Consider the following 21,283-nt stretch of genomic DNA (forward strand, 5'->3'; position numbering starts at 1 on the left):
GGGTTAAAAAAAGTTCTTACAATCCTCTATTATAGAGAAAGGCAGCATGTAGTACTTACCCTGATAACCTCCGGACAGGCATAGTGTGGAGACCTACAGAGTGCAAAAAAGAGAAAAATAAAGACCATAAAAGAGGTTGTACAGGTCATTTATAAAAACACTCAATGAGCATTGCCAAGGGCTAACATGGATGTGAATGCACAATATATGTAAAGCCATGCGTAAATTGTCGGCATTATATAAATATCTGTAAACTAAACTAAAATAATAAACATTTGAGTTCACCCATCTCTCTACAACTGTCTTATACCCATCATAGTTTTGGAGAGACAGGGGGGACAGAGAAATGTTACACAGACAGCAGCAGTAAACTGAGTATAGGTTTACTTACTGTGTGTCGGGAACGAGTGCAAAATTGTGCCCCGCAGGCAAAACGCACTGTTCTTTAGCAGATGTGTTGGTTGCTGCGGTGCATTTTCGCGAAAACCAAACCACATGGTGCCGCACCATTATGCAGCTTGGTGCAACGTAATAAAAAAAAATGGTCAGGGACTTTTTTCTCTGTTTCTGCGGGTAGTGCAGCCTATTGAAATAAATGGCTGCATACATGCAGAGCGCAGGACACACCGATCTGAACAGGGCCTAATGCCGCATACACACGAACGAGGAACTCGTCGTAAATGAAACATCGTTTTCCTCGACGAGTTCCTTGTTAGGCTTGTCGAGAATCTTGACAAGCTTTCTTTGCGTACACACTGTCAAGACCAAATCTCGTTGTTCTCAAACGCGGTGACGTATAACACATACAATGGCAGGGGAAGTTCGATTCCACTGGCACAACTCTTGGGGCTGCTTTTGCTAATCTCATGTTACTGCGTGTTAAGTAAAAGTTTGGTAAGAGACGATTTGCACTTTTCAGTCTGTTACAGCGTGACAAATGTGCTATCTCCATTACAAACGCTACTTTTACCGAAGGTGCGCTCCCGTCTCATACTTTATTCTGAGCATGCGCGGGTTTCTAAGCATACACACGAACGTGTTTCTCGTCGAAAACCAGCCCGACTAGAAACACGACGACGAAATTGAGACTCCCGACGAGGAAAAAGAGAACTTGTTCTCTTTTTTTCACATCGAGTTCCTCGACCGTTTTCTCGATGAAAAACATACACACGACCGTTTTCCTCAGCAAAAAAGCTCTCCCACCAAGTTTCTTGATGGATTCTGTCGAGGAAAACGGTCGTGTGTACGAGGCCTGAGAATCAGATCTCATGTAAACTGTTCATTGTGGGTTTATGAGTCTGTGCTTTCCAACCATGACTGCTAGTGAAAAGTACCTCTCATGTAGAGGGTGTCAACATACATTTAGGGAAAAATTGTAACATTATTTACTTAAAACACAGCCCAGTACTACATTGTGTAGCAGGTTCTAAGCCACACCAATGCCATGCTTTACCATTGCACCGGTTATCCCCACTGAGAGCACCACAGAGCTTACTGGTGGTCATCTGGCACAACTCAAAATCAGTGGCATTCAGAAGTGAGGATGGCAGGACAATTAAGCATTAAAGAACTAAAGTTAAAACTTTATTTTTTTTAAAGCCCCCGTGAGTTTTTTTTTTTTGCCATATGTGTCCTGTTGGGGATATTTACCCTCCCTTCCTGTCCTATAGCCAAAAAAGGAGGTGAGAGGAAATCCCTCCAAAGTGAGTGAATTCCTGGTTGTCAACAGGGTCAAAATAACTTGTGTTCCCACTGGAAAATACCCTCCTCTGTTCCTCTTTTGTTGACAAACCAAAGTGTGATTTTTCTTCACTTTTACTCTTATGCCGCGTAAACACGATCATTTTTCAGCATGAGTTTTTCGGCATGTAAAAAAAACAACGTTTTTCCAACTTCATCATTAAAACGACGTTGCCCACATCGTTTTTAAAAAATGCTCTAGCAAAACGCGGTGGCGTACAACACGTACGACGGCACTATAAAGGGGAACTTCCATGCGGATGACGCCACCCTTGGGGCTGCTTTAGCTGATTTCATGTTAGTAAAAGACGATTCGCGCTTTTCTGTCTGTTACAGCGTGATGTGCTTACTCCATTACTCCATTATGAACGGTAGTTTTACCAGAACGAGCGCTCCCGTCTCATAACTTGCTTCTGAGCATGCGCGGGTTTTTAACGTCGTTTTAGCCCACACACGACCATTTTTTACAACCCGAAAAACGACATTGTTTAAAACATTGTTAAAATATGCAGCACGTTCGGGGAAAAAAATTGTCGTTTTTCAGAACCCGATAAATGATGTGAAGCCCACACACGATCATTTTAAATGACAACAATTTTTTCATGCCGAAAAATGATCGTGATAATGGTCACTAGGACAAATACAGAGGGTGAATTTTCCTAACTGGGGCAAAAACAGGGAAACAAAACTAACTAGTGCTCAAATTTTAAAAAAATTTAAGAACTTTAATTAAACTTTCTAATTATAATTTTTTTAACTGCAGTGATGGAAAATGTTGAAGGAGCAGGATGGAATTTTTTTTTCAATCAATGAATTTCTAACAGTGTATGGCCTCGTACACACGAGTTTCTCGGCAAAAACCAGCAAGAAACTTGCTGTTTTTTTTTTTTGCAGAGGAAATTGGTCGTGTGTACATTTTCGACGAGGAAACTGTCGAGGAACAAGCCAAAAAGAGAGCATGTTCTCTATTTCCTTGTGGGGAATGGAGAAAATTGGCTTGTCGAGTTCCGACAGCCTAACAAGGAACTCGACGAGCAAAACGATGCCTATGTCGTTTTCCTTCAGTAAAGTCCATTCATTCCAAAATCAAATTTTAAAAGCAAACTAAATTTTAAAGGGGTTGTAAACCTTCCATTTCTTGAGAGGTGGGAAAACATCCGATAGTTGCACCCCCCAGCCCCCCCCCCCCCATTTACTTACCTGGGCCCTTGAAAGTCCCGTGTAGAGAACGCAGTTGATCTTGACCCCGTTTTCTCGGCTCTTCATTGGATAGAGTAATAGCAGCGCAGCCATTGGCTCCGGCTGCTGTCAAATACAATGACGCAGGTGCCGGGGTTGGGGCCAAGTCCGGCATTCGTGTCCATGGATCCAAATGCTGGACTCTGGAGCCCGCAAGGTAACCCCCTTTGGGAAAGCGCTTCCCAGAGGGGGTTAGCTGATGCAGGGAGGAGTCGAGACAGTCGCAGAGGGAACCCAGAAGACGTGGATTGGGGCCACTCTGTGCAAAACGAACTGCACAGCGGAGGTAAGTATGACATGTTTGTAAAGGTTTAAATAAAAAAATAACAATCACTTTAAGGCACTTTTGAGCGTCATTCATCAAGCTTTCTAATAAACTGAGAATTTTCGTAGAAATGGTTGCTCAAAAATCTTACTAGTGTACAGTGAGTTTTACAGATGGTCTCCATAAACTCTGGACATGGTAAGTCCACATCTTGTCTTCAAATATTCTAGACCAGGGATATGCAATTAGCGGACCTCCAGCTGTTGCAAAACTACAAGTCCCATCATGCCTCTGACTCTGGGTGTTATGCTTGTGGCTGTCAAGCCTCGTACACACGACCGAGTTTCTCGGCAAAAACCAGCAAGAAACTTGCTGGGATTTTTTTTTTGCCGAGGAAACCGGTCGTGTGTACATTTTTCGACAAGGATCCCGTCGAGCCAAAACGTGAGCATGTCTTCTTTTTCTTCGACGGGAATGGAGAAACTTGCCTTGTCGAGTTCCTCGACAGCCTAACAAGGAACTCGACGAGGAAAACAATGTGGCCCCGTACACACGACCGAGTTTCTCAGCAGAATTCAGCCAGAAACTCGATCGGAGCCATATTCTGCCGAGAAACCCGGTCGTGTGTACACTTTTGGCCAAGGAAACCGACGAGGATCTCGTCGGGCCAAATAGAGAACATGTTCTCTATTTCCTCGTTAGTCAATGAGGAAACTTGGCTCGCCGAGGTCCTCGGCGGCTTCACAAGGAACTCGACGAGCAAAACGATGTGTTTTGCCCATCGAGTTCCTCGGTCGTGTGTACGAGGCTTCAGAGTCTTGCTATGCCTCATGGGAATCGTACTTCTGCAACAGCTGGAGGTCCGCTAATTGCATATCCCCGTTCTAGACGTTGGATGTAGGAAAATATAGTGCCCTAAGGAAACCTCTGCTGCCCATAACAATGAATCAGTTTGCCTCATTCATACTCGCGAAGCATCAGATAAGAATGTGACTGAGTGCGATTGACAACACAAAGGTATCTGTTTCAGATACTTTTATTCATGAGATTGACCACCCAATTACCCAATCTATGCAACTATTCTCCATGACTGAGCCCAATACATCAGGCATAATAGGCATATTTGGCAAAATAATGGTCTATGTTGTCCACATCATTAAGCCAACCCTTCTTTATTTACATGTCTAGCCTAGGGGTTATAGTTATTTCCTGCAAACCTCCATTGCCCCAAATATTGATGAATTAATTTTCTGAAAAATTCTTTATTCAGCATGGATCGTGCAAATTTTGTGTGATATGTCACACTTTTGGAATATTGGAATATTTAGTGCACTAGTTGCATCTTTCCATTCCACCCTTCAACTCAAAGAATTATTTTTATCATTCCATAAAACAGTGTACAGTAATTCAAATAGAGGGTTCACCATCAATAGTTTATTGGGCACACAGTTTACATACCCACAGCTGGTCTCCAGCAGGCTGTCTCCGACCTGCAGAGAGGCCATCCCAAAATCTGCTATTCGGATGTTATTCTTCTCATCCAGAAGTAGGTTTTCAGGTTTTAGATCTCTGTGACTGGTGAGCAAGGAAACATGTACAGAAAGTGTATGAGGAACCAAAAACAAAAAAAGCCGGCAGGAAACTATACAGATTAATAGAAGAAGTCAGAAGTTATGTACAGTGGAACCTTGGATTACGAGCATAATCCGTTCCAGGGGAATGCTTGTAATCCCAAAGCACATAGAAGTCAATGGAAACAAAGATAATTCGTTCCACATTGACTTCTATTGCATGCAATACCGCATGTTGCCAAAGATGGGGGGCGCCGGCGAGCCTCGGAAATACTCAGAGACAGCTTGGCTGAACTCATAAAGGCTCTGAAACACAGTCTTCCCGAATGTTTTCGAGTATTTTTGAGTGATTCCCAGTATTTCCAAGCAGCTTCGAACCATTCCGAGTGTCCCCGGCGACCCCGCACCTCTGGCCAAATGCTTGAATCCTGCCCGTTTTTCGAGACAACACTTGCAAACCGGGTCAGGATTTTTTTTTATAAAAGTTGCTAATTTTTTTAAATGCTCGTTGACCGCGTTACTTGTTACCAAGGTTTCACTGTACAATACAAATTAAGGGCCTGTGTAGATGGGTTTAAAATGCCGTGTCTGGGACTATGATCTTAAACGTGTCTCAAGCTAATGTTAAACTTTTGCCAAGTCTGACAACACATTCCCTATTTACCATATAGAAAGGCGCAATCTTCAGGCCTTTGCACTACGAGTTGATATAGCATGCATTGAGGCACAGCATCCCAATGCACAAATTAAGTGGCAGACAATGCACACATGCTATAGTGAACACAAATACATGTTCTGCGTGTAAGGCAACATTACAAAAAGGGGTCATTTCTGTTTTTTTGGCAGTTGAGGTGCAGTGGCAGCCCATGTGAATATCACTCCAGTTTTAACATCTGGAAATTCAGAAATGATTGTAGGAACAGGCAGATCACTTGCTGTATACTCAGTAAGGCCACTTGTACACAAGTGGCAAAGGATTGGTAAAAAACAAGTGGTTATTGAATGTTTTAACCCCCCCCCCCCCCCCAGGTCTCACTTTAAAGTGGTAGTAAACTCTCACATATACCCAGTGAAGTGTCTGTCCTCCGATAATACACAGAGATAAAACAAATCATCATACATAAATTGTACCTGTATATCTACAGCCATCTTTCCCCTTACATCAATTCAAAGTGCAGAATTTAAACCGGAGGTTCACCCAAAAACACAACTATGTACCATCCAAACGAGCATACTAGCGTCAGCTACAGTATGCCTTTTTTTTTTTTGCGCTGTATTTACGGTTTAATCCGTAACTTTCGTTTCAGACTCCCGCGGGGAATAGGCGTTCCTATGAAGAGTGGATCATGATTGACGGCCGGCTACGGTGCCTGCGCACAGACTAGGAGCTGACTGCGCAGGCGCCGTATATGTCCGCGTCCTGTTTCGGCTTTTTTCGGAGCGTGTGACGCGCCATAGCCGGCCGTCAATCATGTTCCCCTCTTCATAGGAACGCCCATTTCCCCGCCTGAGTCTGAACCGAAAGTTACGGATTCAACCGTAAGTACAGCGCAAAAAAAAAAAAAAGGCATACTGTAGCGGACGCTTGTATGCTCGTTTGGATGGTAGATAAATAATTTTTTTTTTTAGGGTGAACCCCCGCTTTAAACAGGATCTCTCAGCTCTGAAAAACTGGGGATGGAGAGCTGAAGGTACATCAGTGAGGAGAGCTCTGGGAGCTGATTGGAGGGAGGGTACACACCCTCTTCACAAAGAGCCAAGGCTGTCAATCAGCTGGAGATCTCTCCCCTGTCACCATTTTTCTCTTGGTGTCAGGAAAACTTTTTAGAAATTACTCATGCTTATAGGAGAGGAACAAGGCAGCTGATAGAAATGAAACTTAGTGCTCTGAATTGAAAACTTGAAACAAGTACACATATAGAGGGACATGCTTTGTTCATATTTCATGCCTGAGGGGGGGGGGGGGGGGGGTTACACATGCTGCAGCACTTTGCTTTGCAGACACAGCAAGTTTAATTCGACTTGTCGAGTTTGACAGATGGCACCGCCTGTTAAACTTGCCCATTGAGGTCAAGGAGACAACGCTGCAACCATTTTGCAGTGGAGTATTTCAATACAAAATCTCCCTTATGAACAAAAAATAAACGGGGATCACTTTTTTAGTGGGTGATAGAGACTGCTTGTGTGAAAGAGACCTTAGATATCTGCATCAGTATGACTAGCAAAGAGACATCTACTGTTATTTATTGGGTGTGCTCACCAGATAGAGTGACTGTGGCAGAAATCAAGTGCTGATATGATCTGCCGGAAGAATTTTCTTGCTTCCTTTGGGGTAAGGCGCCCTTTCTTCACCAGGTAGTCAAACAGTTCTCCTCCAGAAACATGCTCCAAGACCAAGTACCTATGTAAAAAGATGAGAAGACTCTAAAGCTCACCACATACTTCACAATGTGACTATACAATAGCATTCAGATCGACCATCAACTATGAAATACCAGGGTCTACCTAATTAGATGCAAATTGATTGGATTGGTTAGGTAGATCCTCATATAATGTAGATTTGGTAGGAGGTTGTACAAAGGCTCTAAAATATTTAAAACTATTAGAGCAGAGCCAGATTAGAAAATTAGACAATGATGTATTCTTCATAATAGAATAAAACTAGAGTATATTTGCTCTGTCACTCAGCATTATCTTCAAGAAATTAGGAATTGAGCTTTAAGGTGGATAAGCGGGATAAAACTGTCATACGACATGAATGTGTTTAGCCCATCTGTCTTATAATCTCTCCTCATTTGAGGTGTGAATATTTTTCTGGCAAACCTAGAGGGGAGGTGTTGGCATCGTATTGTATCAGACAGGCTAGTAAGCACTGATCTTATGGATGAATGCATAGATTGTATTAATACGTGGTCAGTTAACGTGTTGAAAACTATATACTCTAGATCAGGGGTGTCAAACCCAATTTCATTGTGGGCGGCATTATCATTATGATTGCCCTCAAAAGGGCCGATTGTATCTGTAAGATTAGATGTCCAGCACATCCCTTCCCCTTACATTAGATGCCAAGAGCCCCTCCCCCACCATCAGAAGTTGAGTCCCCCACTCTCCCTTACATCACAGTGCACCCCCCTTTCCTTATGCTGCTGCTGGGAAGAAGCTGGATGCATTGCTTAAAAGCAGAAAGTAGGAGTCTGAAGGAGGACCAGAGGAGGGCTGGAGAGGTGCGAGGGCCACATGAAATGACCTGGAGGGCCGAATTCGGCCTTTGGGCCTTGTGTTTGACACCTGTGCTCTAGATGGATTACACCAGTAAAGGAAATAATGTACAATTCATGTATACTGAACTCCAGGCAAACACCTAAATATACTGTTTACATTTACATACAGTATGTAATGTGTTTTATCTACCAGAGTATTTGTAACTCTGCCAAGCCATTTTTGTGCATTATCACCCCTGCCAGACAGCACAGCCAGGAGGGTGACACCTTGTTCTCTGCTTACAGTTTACAGTGGTCTCCCCTCCCCACTTGCAGTCTGCTAAATGGATACTGAAGAATTAGCGGAACACTAATAAGTTATAAGTGGTACATTCTCTGTTCTCTAGCCTGTTATCATAGACCCTGAATGGCAACCAGTGCTGATTCACCTTCTCCCAGTCTGAGTGTTGCTTTGTGAGACTGATATCAAAACAAATGTAGGTACATATCAGGGGCGTAACTACAGGGGTTGCAGGGGTCGCAATTGCAACCCAGACTCATGCTACCAGGGGTCTCCCTGTACACCTGGATAGGAGGGGTGGCAGGAGCAGCATATATACTAACCATCTAGTCAATATTCCAATCGCACACGTTCCTGGAAAACGGCTCATAGAAGAAAGTTTACTATGCTTCAGTTTGTGAATGAGCGGGAATCTCTGTACAGAGCTATTCTTGTCCATTCATTCTGTGCAACTTATGCTGCAGAGATGGAGATTGAGGGTTGTGTCCTCAATTTTTTTTTCTCTGTCTCAAAAGTGAGAATATCAGAGTTTTGTTTAGACCCCTGATATCCCACCAAAGCCCCCTAACGATGCTGCAAAAATACAATTGTTAAAAAAAAGGTAAAAATTGAAATAACAAAAATAAAAAACTATTGACACCTGTGGCAGAACTATCAGGGTTGCAAAGTTCGCACTTGGGACTGGGCCCTGGCATTCCACCACCGGGCCTCAGATGGAAGGACCGCAGCCGGGGGATAGGGTGGCCTTTCATCCTTTCTTGCACTGGGGCCCTGAAGGTTCTAGTTACACCTCTGGTACTTAAAGAAAATACAGCTGCTTATTGTACCTGTTCATCTTTAACAACTAAACTCTAAAGGTGACCATACATAACATGATTTTAAATAGGATTGTATTGTCGATCGATTTACTGTCTGGGAGAAAAGTATTTTCTGAAGTTCGAAAATTTTGATGAACATGCCATACCCCTAATGATCATATCAATCTACCTACTTTCCTATGATAGGATTTTCTATCCAGACCAATCAGAATAATTTCAATAAAATTGTGCGGTTCTTCTCAAAATATATTGATGATACAGTATATTTTCGATAATTTATAGATTTAATCATATTGTTCAATTCTGTGAAGAATCATTTGATAAGATCGTTATGTGTATGGACAGTTGGACACCATTAAAGGGGTTGTATATTAAAAAAATTTAACTTTTACCTACAGGTAAGCCTATAATAAGGCTTACCTGTAGGTAAAAAGAATATCTCCTAAACCTGTACGATTTAGGAGATATTCCCCTTGCAATGAGCCGCTGACTTCAGCGGCGCATGCGCACAGGGGATTCTCGGCTAAAAGCCCGGCAGACGTCGGACCTTGCCGGAAAGAAGTCTCCCGCGCATGTGCGGGAGTGACTACATCGCGGCTCTGGACACTAACAGCGCTGGACCCGGGATACCCGGAAGATGCGCTGAGGCAACATGTCAGCTCCCTCGGTGTGGACCAGGTGAGATACCGACGCCTCGTTCTAAGGAAAGTATTTCATAATGAGCTAGCTCATTATGTGTTAAATGGGGGAGAGAAGGGACATTTTTGACACGTGTCATGTGTTATGTCAATAGTCACTTCTTCCAAGCGCTTTGTTCCCAATATACAAGATTTAGGCTTTCTTCATAATTACGAAGTTTATTCTTCAAGAAGGACAGGCAAAAGACAATGCTTACATATTGGCAGCTGATAACACATGGCAGGATGGTAATTCAGAAGGTTTCAGACGGAATGATATGATGGTACATCATCTGCTGGATAGGGTCCTTTCCCCCGATATTTCCATAGTGAAGGCTTTCCGCAGGGTGGGCTTCCTACCCCCATCTCCCTGTAGGGTCGGGTGACCCCAGAGTTCCTTAGCTAGCTACTCAAACCACATGGATTCTTATACTGTTTTAAAAGCCAAGCTAAGCATTAGTTCTTTTAGAATAGCTCCAAGAAAGGTGGTGGTGCTCCTGTCACAAACGTAACACCCACTTGTATATATTAAGTAACACATCTCCACCCTTTGTCTTAACATAGAACTCCAAAAATACATGTAACCTACACAGCAACTGACCTTTCTCTTTCCTCATCAACCTTCAAAATTACCATGTTTAAATATTGATTCTCAGAAACTTTTATCACATAAAATAGTAATAAATTCAACATCTAACATTATGCCTTTTGCCTTACAGGTGTATATAAAAAAAAAAGGTGACAGCGTGTATACAAACACTTTAAGCAGCAAGTCATTACATATAATATAATATTTTATTGACTTACAGGTATTTCTTGTTCTCATAAACATCGTGCAACTTTAGTACATGCGGATGTTCAATAAGTTTAAGAATTGCAATTTCGCGCTCTACCTGCAATAAAAGAAAAAAAATTATTAGAATAGGAAGAAAAAAACATGTTACTGTCATTGATTTTATATATGTGTATATATATATCTATATATACTGTATATATACGTATATGCCATTTTTGCTTAGACTTCTCCTCATCAGGTCAGTTGTAGATACAGGTACACTGCAAGCTCATCAGCAGATCTCATATCACATTCTTACCTGCTTCTGCTCTGCAAAAAACTATAGGCCATTCTAGTAAATTCCTCAAACTCAAGAGAAAAGTCTGAGAATCTGCCTATTAGGCCCTGTACACACGATCGGACAAAACCGATGAAAACGGACTGAAGTTCAGTTTCATCGTTCCAAACCGACCGTGTGTGGGTCCCATCGGTCAGTTATCCTTCGGTCCAAAAAAGAGAACTTGCTTTAAAATTAAACCGATGGACGCCTAACCGATAGGTCAAAACCGATGGTTAGTACGCAAAAGCATTGGTTAAAATCCCGCGCATGCTCAGAATCAAGTCGACGCATGCTTGGAAGCATTGAACTTATTTTTTTCTGCACGTCCTTGTGTTTTACGTCACCGCGTTGGACTCGATCGTTCTTTTAACTGATGGTGTGTAGGCACATCAGACCATCAGTCAGCTTCATCGGTTAACTGATGAGAACGGTCCTTCGGACCGTTCTCATCGGATGGACTGATCGTGTGTACAGGGCCTTAAAGGTTAAATACTCAAACTCAGTGTGGTAATAAGAGAACACTGCGTGGAACTGATCACATATACAGGACATTCCATTTTTGGGGACATTCGGGAAATGCAAATATTGTCTGTTTGCGCCATGATCTTCTATCAAAAAGTCCATTCCAAGAATACATTGTTTAGGATACAATTACCAAATTGGAAATGGTAGTAGAAATGCGTGGGTTTTTTTCTCCGTCGGAGTTGCGCACAGACGATAGGAATTTCCTATCGATTTTTTTTTTCCATTGGAAAAAAATAAAACATGCTCTATTTCTAAACACTGACTTAAACAAGTCAGATGGGGCCCACACATGATCGGAAATTTCTGATGAAAAAAGTCCATCTGACTTTTTTCATTGGAAATTCCGATCATGTGTACGCGGCATTAGAGTTGGACCCCCATGTGGGGCCATAGGTCTGGTAATGGCTTCAATCTCTGCAGCCTCTACACTATTGCCTATGTAACAGCACACACCCAGAGCACCTTGTTTATAGTGCAGTTACTGTCTGTTGTCTGATTCTAGAACATTACAAGTCCACATACCAGGGTCACATTGGTTCATCATTGCTCTAATAATCTCATGTAACATTCCTTTGCAATGCATTGTAAGAACACAAGCCCCAGAAACCCCAACCTGATTAGCATCGTTATCAGGCTGGCCTCGGGAGGGGACTGCGCCAAGAAGGGAATGATTACTTCCTAATCTTTAATTATCCACTTTCTAATGTACAGACACATCAAAGGGAGAAGGAGGTGGGAGGTGGGAGAGGGAGTAGCTGAAGCAAAAAGAGCTGAAAAGAATGAAACTCAAAGCAATGGGACCAATATGCCAAAGAGCGAAGAGAGATAGATGACGTATTAAAAAAAAAAATATATATATATATATATATATAAGTGGAAGCATGCTGGCTAAAGCAAACTACTGACATTTATGATCTGGGAGCCAATTCATGCATTATTTGGATGTCAAACCATCCTTCTTTTGAACAATCATGCACATTCACATTGCTTGTGTCTATATAAACTGTTATTAGCCAATTGAATCTCCACCAAAAAACGCAACAGGGGATGTCTGTTGTGATATGATAGGTCCAACAGACCTACAAACATTCCCATATCAGTTTGGGAACAACCTTGTTTGATATCTGTAAGACCCTTAAAGTGTATTTCCGGGCTTAACCTTAAACATCCCCTACCCCCTCCTAATACATATGCCTGCTAACCTGTGTAAGAAAGACCTGTATACTTACCTATTTTCAGCCCGTTCCTGGCATGTGATCCCACTCCCCTGTGCTACTCAACACGGCTGCAGGGTAGAGGATGGAGCGCTGACAACAGATGGGCCATTGAAGCCTATTGGTGATGTCACCACTTCAGGCTTTACAAGCCATTGTCGGAGCGCTCTCTCCTCTCCTCTGCAGCACCTCTAGCTGACACAGGGGAGATTACATTACTTGACTGGAGTGGAGAGTAGTGGACTGAAAATAGGTAAGTATACAGATCTTTCTTACATAGGTTTTTAAGCATATGAGCATAGGAGGTAGGAGGAGGTAGAGGACAGTTTTAACTTTTAAGAGTAGTTAGGTTTAATCCCAGAATTCCACCTAAGGGGTTAGACATACTTGTCTGTTCTCCTGCAGTAAAATACATTTCAGAAATCCAATTGTTTTCTATGTGGCTGGATCACATCTTGGCACTGTAACCTATTGGGCTTTTAAAGGGAATTGATAAGGGCCTATTCACATTTATATGTGTGTGTACATTACTATGCACACTGCAATACAAACATAGGTGCGAATGGGCCATAAGACCATAGACATTTTTCACAATATTTTAAGAAAGTTCAATGAATATTTATTTCATAAAATATCTGTAGTTGGACAAGCAATCATAATTTACATTTAGTGTATGCAACTTGTATGATTTTAGGCCAACTGATCATTATTAATTAGTAGATTTAGACTGTAATTGTACCTTTTAAACCTCATATTGATAACTTTTTATCAACTTGAATTTTTTTAATTTGTAAGATTCTGTAAGATCTTGTTAAAAGTTAACATATCTATATCTTGATTCCTTTGTTTGAGAAATAAGGTAACATCAAGGATCACTGTCAATTCTACCACACAGTACTCAAAATCTCAGTTTAAAGTACAACTAAAAGCCCCTGTATAACAATCTAAACAAGTTAAAAATCCAGATACTATGTGATAAACAAGACTCAAAGAAAAATAAAAAATTCCTTTTACCTTCCCTGACTGGGCCAAGTCCTCCTACATTTGTGTCTCACTTGCTTCCCTCTTAGACACTGCAGTTCACAGTGGGAGGGTTTATACAGAGGCAGTGCTGCCAATCCAAGTGGGCAGGACTAGGTGTGGCCAGGTGCTGATTGACAAGCTACAGGCTTCAGAATTAGCAGTGACGATACTGATAGCCACACACCCTGCAACATCGTCTCATCCCGCTGTAGTACAAGCAGGCACAGTCTATGTGAGGGTGGCAACTTTGCTCTGAATTCAGGAGCAGTGCAGCATCATTGCCACACCATCAAAGGAAACAGGTATTTGTGGGACTTCGCAGGGTGATTAAGAGAAAACTGTAAGTGTAGATTCACGTATAAATTAAGTGCTTTAGCTCATATTTTGTTAATGACAGTCTATAGTTATACTTTGAACAGGAACTTCACTCCCTCCTCTTTCCCCTATGTGTTAACTTTTTTAAAATCCTCTTTCCTTCTCTGCTGGATTATCCACAATAGTTGAACATGTTCAACAAATCCAACGTTGATCTATGTAATCTCATGCTCCGCTGCTGCACTCTAGGTCCCATACCGCCATCTTATCTTCTTAAATCATTAGGGGTGGCTTTTTGCTGGTTCTTACAACTATCCCCACAAGGACACTTCGCAGTGCATGTGCCGTAGATTGTCTCAAAGCCTCCTGGGATGCATGGCATGAGTATTCCAGGAGGATGTGGATGGCTTGGGCCTACAATATACTTGCCTATAAATTTCGAGGTATGGGCTAGTTAAATAATGAATAGGGGTTTACAATATATATAGATTTATATATATATATACACACACACACACACACACATACATGTAGCACTACCCCCGGAGGAGTCGCTTAAGTTTGTTCAGTCCGTTACTCTACCTCTCAAACCTAGTTACAGTCTCAGCCCCCTCTGGCACACTTGGCAATAGTGGAAGTGCAATAACCAATAAGAAACACACACATTATGATAAAACACAGACATTTTCTTTACTGCAATATTTCTGTGGAAAAGTAACAAACAGTAACAATATACAGTATATGTTCAAGGAATGCAATGGGAGATCAATAACTGAGATTATGAGTGATATAGCTCAATACTATATTCCGACTGCTTTCAGGGGATTCAAAACCTAAGAATACTCGGAAGAGCAGAGGCACACTTACATGGCAAACAAATCCCAATATGGCAATCCGTATCAGATTGGTTACCTTTACTCAGGGTGGCTCTATGAGTCCAGACAGGAGGAGAGCAGAGGATTGACCCCCTTTGTGTCAGGCCTTTCTCTTCTGTCCCCTGACACCACAGGTCCAACTTTAAACACTTTACTCAAATCAACATGTAATGGCCTAACTTTCTAGAAAACTGTCCCAAGCACCCACTGCATACACAGAGCCCTGAATATATGTGCACGGGTCCATATGGCACAAGTAGCTTCAGTCCTTCTGAAGAATAGATAAAACTTTGTGTCTTCAGCTAGCCACTTTCAATTGGTGCACTTAAACTCCTGAATAGCAGGGCCAAACACCACAACTTGCCCTGATTATCAAGTGAAGAAGACAGACCTCTGCCACAGGCCTGGCAGCCGAAGCGTCACTTTAAGGTTGCTGGGAGGAACAAGTCTCTGCCACCGACTTGGCTCGGGTGAGACCTCTGCCACAGGCCTAGTACTTGGATGAGCTAAATGATTGAGCAAATCCTCCCAGAAATCATGTCAGGGTCACCGGTTGACAGTGCAAGTGTACCTGTCAATGCTCCGGTCACCAGATCCCCGATGGTTCGTTCAAGCCCTTTTGGATAACCTGCCTCCGGGTTTTCCTCAAGCCGATGCCCCACCGAACGGTATACAGCCTGGGATCTCCTCAGTAGAATTTGGGGACCCAGTAAGTCACTGGGGCCCCTTTGTGGCATCAGTTGCTCCAGGCCAGAAGGGCCCAGAGTCTGGAACTCCGCATTGCACGTGATACCCAGGCCAGGTAGGCCATAGTAGTGGGGCCCCCGATGTGCGCACACCCTAAAGGTGGGTGTCGCACCTGGAACCAGGAACCCGAGAAGAACCCAGGACAACGGCCTCTGCCACAGAAATACCCCCTCCCAGCATGCACAGCGAGGCTCAACTCCTCTCATTGGCTGCTGGAAAGAAGTGGCTCTGCCTGGATCCCTCTGGCTCCATCTGTTGTCCAGAGATGAGACCGTATCTCTGGACGCACAGACCGACCCACAGGACAATCCAGAATTTGGCGACAGGGAAATTTAACAAAATTTAGAATGAGAGCAACTTACCTCTCTCATTCCCCACTAACTTTAGCGTAGTGCCCTTACTGAAAGTAAAGGGGGCGCTACATAATATTATAGAAAATGTAAAAATAGGGTGAAGACCCATTTTACAGCCAGAGTAAAAGTATACTCTGAACTGTAGTTTATAGTTAATTTCACATATTATTCATATGCCTCCGACATGGTAAGAATTAGTACACTAAACCACTTGTAATTATCCACAGCCGATGTATGATAAGAAATCCTTTCATTGCCAAGGTATACGCAGGCAGCTTATTATTTTTAGTTCTCACATGCTCTTGTGCTGAAGTGAACAGCTGTCAGCTTCACCTTGAAGTGGAACCCCTGCCAAAATCTAAATGACATTAAAATCTAGGACCTTGTATGAGAAAGTAAACATAAAGTCGAAATCTTACCTTATCTTACCTTTCTTTAGAGGGAGAGATGTGCTGCCGCAGCAGCTTGTTTCATTTTAATCATTTACTTGGTTACAGAATATTCCTATGTGCAGCCCTACCTAGACAATGCCAGCCTTCCCTTGCTAGGTGTTACTTTCCGTCTCACCCTTGTTAGTAAGCAGCTTTTAGAGTCAGAAGGCATTTTGACAAAAATGCTTTTTCACTTGCAAGAAATGCCCAGAAAACATCCTTCGGAACGTGCCAAGCAGAAATAAAGATAATTGGATTTCATTTTGAGTCTTCTTGGTGAGCTGATGCTTACTATGGATTATGTCAAGTCAGCAAGTTTCCAAACTAATCAAACCGATGGGGTTTCTGGGAGGTGTCTGGTGACATTTAAAACTGCATACACCTTAGCTACACCTATTCATTGCAGTAACTTGCAGTAAAATACACACTTCGCTGCTTATTCTGGTGAAGTGACTGAGGCCTCGTACACACGGCCGAGTTTCTCGGCAAAAACCAGCAAGAAGCTTGCTGGGGTTTTTTTTTGCCGAGGAAACCGGTCGTGTGTACACTTTTCAACGAGGAAACAGCCGAGGACCTCGTCGGGCCAAAAAGAAAGCATGTCTTCTTTTTCCTCGACGGCAATGAAAAAATTTGGCTCGCCGAGATCCTCGGCGGCTTCACAAGGAACTCGACGAGCAAAACGATGTGTTTCGCCCATCGAGTTCCTTGGACATGTGTACGAGGCTTCAGAAACAGCCTAAATTCTAGTATCTTTAAAAGATTGTTGGCAGCTTCCATATTTCTTTCAGTATAGGATACCTTAAAATTATAATTGCATTTTGGTTGAGAAAAAAAAATCCTCTCTAGGAGATTTTATTTGTACATTGCATAGTATTATAACAAGAGTTGTGAATTCCTACCCTTTTCTATTGTGAAGGGATTACTGTTTGATTCATCGTGTCTTTTCTAGAATATTTCCTGAATGGAGGTTCAGCCTTCTTTATAACTATGTGTAAAAATATTAGTGTTCTAATGAGGAAAGTTGCAGTGTCGGCATCCTTTTAGTAGTTAAGTTTAAGGGGCTAAAGCCTCGTACACAAACCGGACGTGTGTATGCTTCCTCGCAGTTTTCCAGTCAGGAAAACAGCTGGGAATCCTGGCGGGAAAATAGAGAACTTACTCTCCATTTTCCCGTCGTGACTCCCAACGTTTTTAATTTTTTTGCCAGATCTACTACTTACCTATGGGAAACACTGCGAGGCAGTGCCGATGCAGCATACACAAGGCCGGGATTCCCGGCAAAAGCTTCATGGCAGTTTTCCTGCCGGGTTCTTGGCTTTCCCCTCAGTTTTCTCAGCAGACTTTTCTACCGCAGAGAAAACCGAGCGCGTGAACAGGGCTTAACTAACTAAAAATGTAGGGCCAGATCCACAAAAGTGATACGACGGCGTATCTACTGATACGCCGTCGTATCCCTGTTTCTATCTTTGGAACTGATCCACAGAATCAGTTTCCAAAAGATAGGGAGATGATCCGAAATGTGTAAGGGACTTACACTGTCGGATCTTAGGATGCAGTACCTCGGCCGCCGCTGGGGGCATTTCTCGTCGAAATGCCGCTTCGGGTATGCAAATTAGCACTTACGGAGATCCACAAAGCTTTTACGCTTCGTTTTTTCTCCGTAAGTATTAGTTTGCAAACGCAAAATTAGGGCTGCTTTTACAAGGCCTAAACTGTTTAGGCCTTGTAAAAGTAGACCCTTATATCCCGCGTCGCTGTCTTTTTTTTCAAATTTTTTTTTTTCCCGCCGCAACTCGTATTTTTTTTTTACGCCCGCCGCGATTCTCAAAACCCGGCGCAACGTAAAACCGCGCAAAGCACGTCGGGAAAATGACGTCGTGAGCATGCGCAGTACGTCCGGCGCGGGAGCGCGCCTAATTTAAATGGGACTCGCCCCATTAGAATAGGAACGCCTTGCGCCGGCCGGATTTAAGTTACACAGACGGAAATTTCTAGGTAAGTGCTTTGTGGATCGGGCACTTAGGTAGAAATTTTGCGGCAGTGTAACTTAAATGGGAATATTTAAGTTACGGCGGCTGGCTGTGGATCTGGCCCGTAATTCCTATTACAGGAGATGCCTAAAATTGTACATATCTTGGGTGCTACTTTTTAGAAAATCAGTACGCCAATCACAGGAGCAGAAAATTATGATTCTGGGGTTATTCTGTATACCAAAATGCTTCCAGGTTGGCACACTAAGTGGATTTATTTTTGACAGTCTTAGAAAATTACAGTGACTGCAGATTAAATTGGTGGAGTAATCTTTATTAACAGAAATTTACAAAATGGCTTGTGTCATGTAGTACTACCCCTGAAGGAACTGCTTGGTAATTTGGGTTCTTTGTTCTGTTCCTCGACTCCAAGAACACCCACAGCCCCTTTGACACACCTGGTTGACTGAAAATTACTGCAAGCACGTAAAAGGATATGCTAAAACATACTTTAAGGCCTCCCTCACGCCAGGCGGATCCGTCACAGCGGAGTCCGCCAGCTCCCGCCAGCTCAGCGTGAGATCTCTCTGTGGATCTCCGCTGAGCTGGCGGATGACAGGTCCCTCTCTGCTCACAGAGCGGGAAGGGGCTTGTGCAGCACTGCTGTCTCCTATAGAGAGATCTGATGAAAATGGACAGCTTTTCCGTTTTCATCAGATCTCACCGCTGACATCCGACACTCCATAGAGAAGAATGGAGCAGCCCTTCAGGTCCGCCGAAAAAACTGACAGGCGGACTTGAACGACCTGACCGTTTGAAAGGGGTCTAACTCATTTGGTGGAGGGGGGATTATGGTGTGGGGTTGTTTTTCAGGGGTTGGACTTGGCCCCTTAGTTTCAGTGAAGGGAACTCTTAAGGCGTCAGCATACCAAGACATTTTGGACAATTTCATGCTCCCGATTTTGTGGGAACAGTTTGAGGATGTCCTGTTCTTGTTCCAACATGACTGCGCACCAGTGCCCAAACCTAGGTCCATAAATACATGGATGGAGGGGGATTGGGGTGAAGGAACCTGACTGGCCTCAACCCAATAAAACACCTTTGGGATAAATTAGAGTAAAGACTGTGAGCCACACCTTCTTAACCACATCAGTGTCTGACCTCACAAATGCGCTTCTGGAAGGATGGTCAAACATTCCCATAGACACTCCTAAACCTTGTGAACAGCCTTCCCAAAGGAGTTAAATCTGTTATCTGCAAAGGGTGGGCCAACTCAATATTGAATCCGATGGACTAAGACCAGTGGTGTATTTAGGTTTTGTACTGCCCTAGGCCTAAATAAACTCGTGCACCCCCTAATTTAAATATGACCCACCCCTTCCTGTCAAGGCCACTCCCCTTTCTGTTTAAGACCCACTCTAAAATTTTCGAGTGGGGACACAAGTTCTAAGGGCCTGGGGGGAGGGGGCAATGAATTCCCTTCATTTTCATAGATTTCCTATCACTTCCTGTTTGGCTATGGGGCAGGATGTGAAGGGAAATCTCTGCAATGGGTCAGGGATGGTAAAAAATAAACTGACAGGGGCTATAACCCTCCCTTACTCTATCCAAAATGAAAAGAAAAAGTGTGGCCTATAGTTCTTCTTTAAGCACAAATTTCTGATAATTTTATGGAGAGGACTAAGAAGTTATAACCATGCCAATGGTACAGCAGAAAACATATATTACAGTGAGGAAGGTTTGTGGTCCAGGATGATAGGACAGTCAAAATTAGAAGCAGCTTGCGCTACACTAACAGTCTTGTTAGCCTAGGCCAGGATACATCGTTGACTAAGACATTAAAGTTCATATGCGTGTAAAGGCAGGTGTTCCGATACTTTTGCCAATATAGGGCTAGATTCAGGTAGAATTAGGCGGGTGTAGCGTATCTCAGATACACTACGCCGCCGTAAGTTTGAGCAGCAAGTTCTGTATTCACATAGAACTTGCGCTGAAACTTACGGCGGCGCAGTGTAACTGGGCCGGCGTAAGCCCGCCTAATTCAATGTAGGCTGGTTGGGGGCGTGTTCTATGGAAAATACTAGTGACCCCACGTATTTGACGTTTTAAATGAATGGCGCATGCGCCGTCCGTGGACCTATCCCAGTGCGCATGCTCCAAATGATGTCGGCAAATCGTCGACGTGAATGTAAATTACGGCCAGCCCCATTCACGGACGAGTTACGCAAACGACGTAAAATTTTTACATTTCGACACGGGAACGATGGCCATACTTAACATTGGCTGCGCCATGTATTTGGTGGAATAACTTTACGCCTGAAAACCCCTTACTTAAACGGCGTATCTTTACTGCGACGGCCAGGCGTACGTCCGTGAATCGACGTATCTAGCTGATTTACATATTCTAGGTGTAAATCAGCGTACACGCCCCTAGCGGCCAGCGTAAATATGCAGTTAAGATACGACAGCGTAGGAGACTTACGCCGGTCGTATCTTAGCAACATTTAAGCGTATCTCAGTTTGAGCATATGCTTAAAGTTGCGACGGCGAGGGATTCGGACTTACGACGGCGTATCTACTGATACGCCCGTCGTAAATCTATGTGAATCTACCCCTTAGTGTATATATTTATTGTACATTCACACCAGTCTCTGCCCTCAAGGAGCTTATAATTTAGGATCTCTAACTCACAGTCATACATTCACATACTAAAGCCATTTTAGACAGGATCCAATTAACCTACCAGCATAGTTTAAATCCCTGATATAGAGCAAGTATGCAGATCAGGAAAGTCATACAAAAGTCCTCTACCCCTAGTTTGCCTGTAGTACTACTATAGACTACATTTCCAGGGCTGATAAATCAAATTGCATGTCATATTCACAGTGTACATCTTACATGTCA

General features: G+C 43.1%; 1 protein-coding gene across 4 annotated transcripts in view; it reads right to left on the reverse strand.

Moving 5' to 3' along the window:
• The window catches only part of BRSK2 (BR serine/threonine kinase 2), a 265,934-nt gene that overhangs the window by 69,479 nt on the left and 175,172 nt on the right, over positions 1-21,283 (reverse strand). For all 4 annotated transcript variants that reach the window (XM_040328495.1, XM_040328498.1, XM_040328497.1 and 1 more), the window contains exons 3-6: positions 10,619-10,704; positions 7,076-7,216; positions 4,703-4,819; positions 60-93 (exon numbers count right to left, since the gene is read on the reverse strand). In XM_040328495.1, coding sequence (XP_040184429.1) covers positions 60-93; positions 4,703-4,819; positions 7,076-7,216; positions 10,619-10,704 — 378 coding nt within the window. The remainder of the gene's footprint in view (positions 1-59; positions 94-4,702; positions 4,820-7,075; positions 7,217-10,618; positions 10,705-21,283) is intronic.

Source organism: Rana temporaria, chromosome 11 (assembly GCF_905171775.1).
Source record: "Rana temporaria chromosome 11, aRanTem1.1, whole genome shotgun sequence".
NCBI lineage: Eukaryota > Metazoa > Chordata > Amphibia > Anura > Ranidae > Rana > Rana temporaria.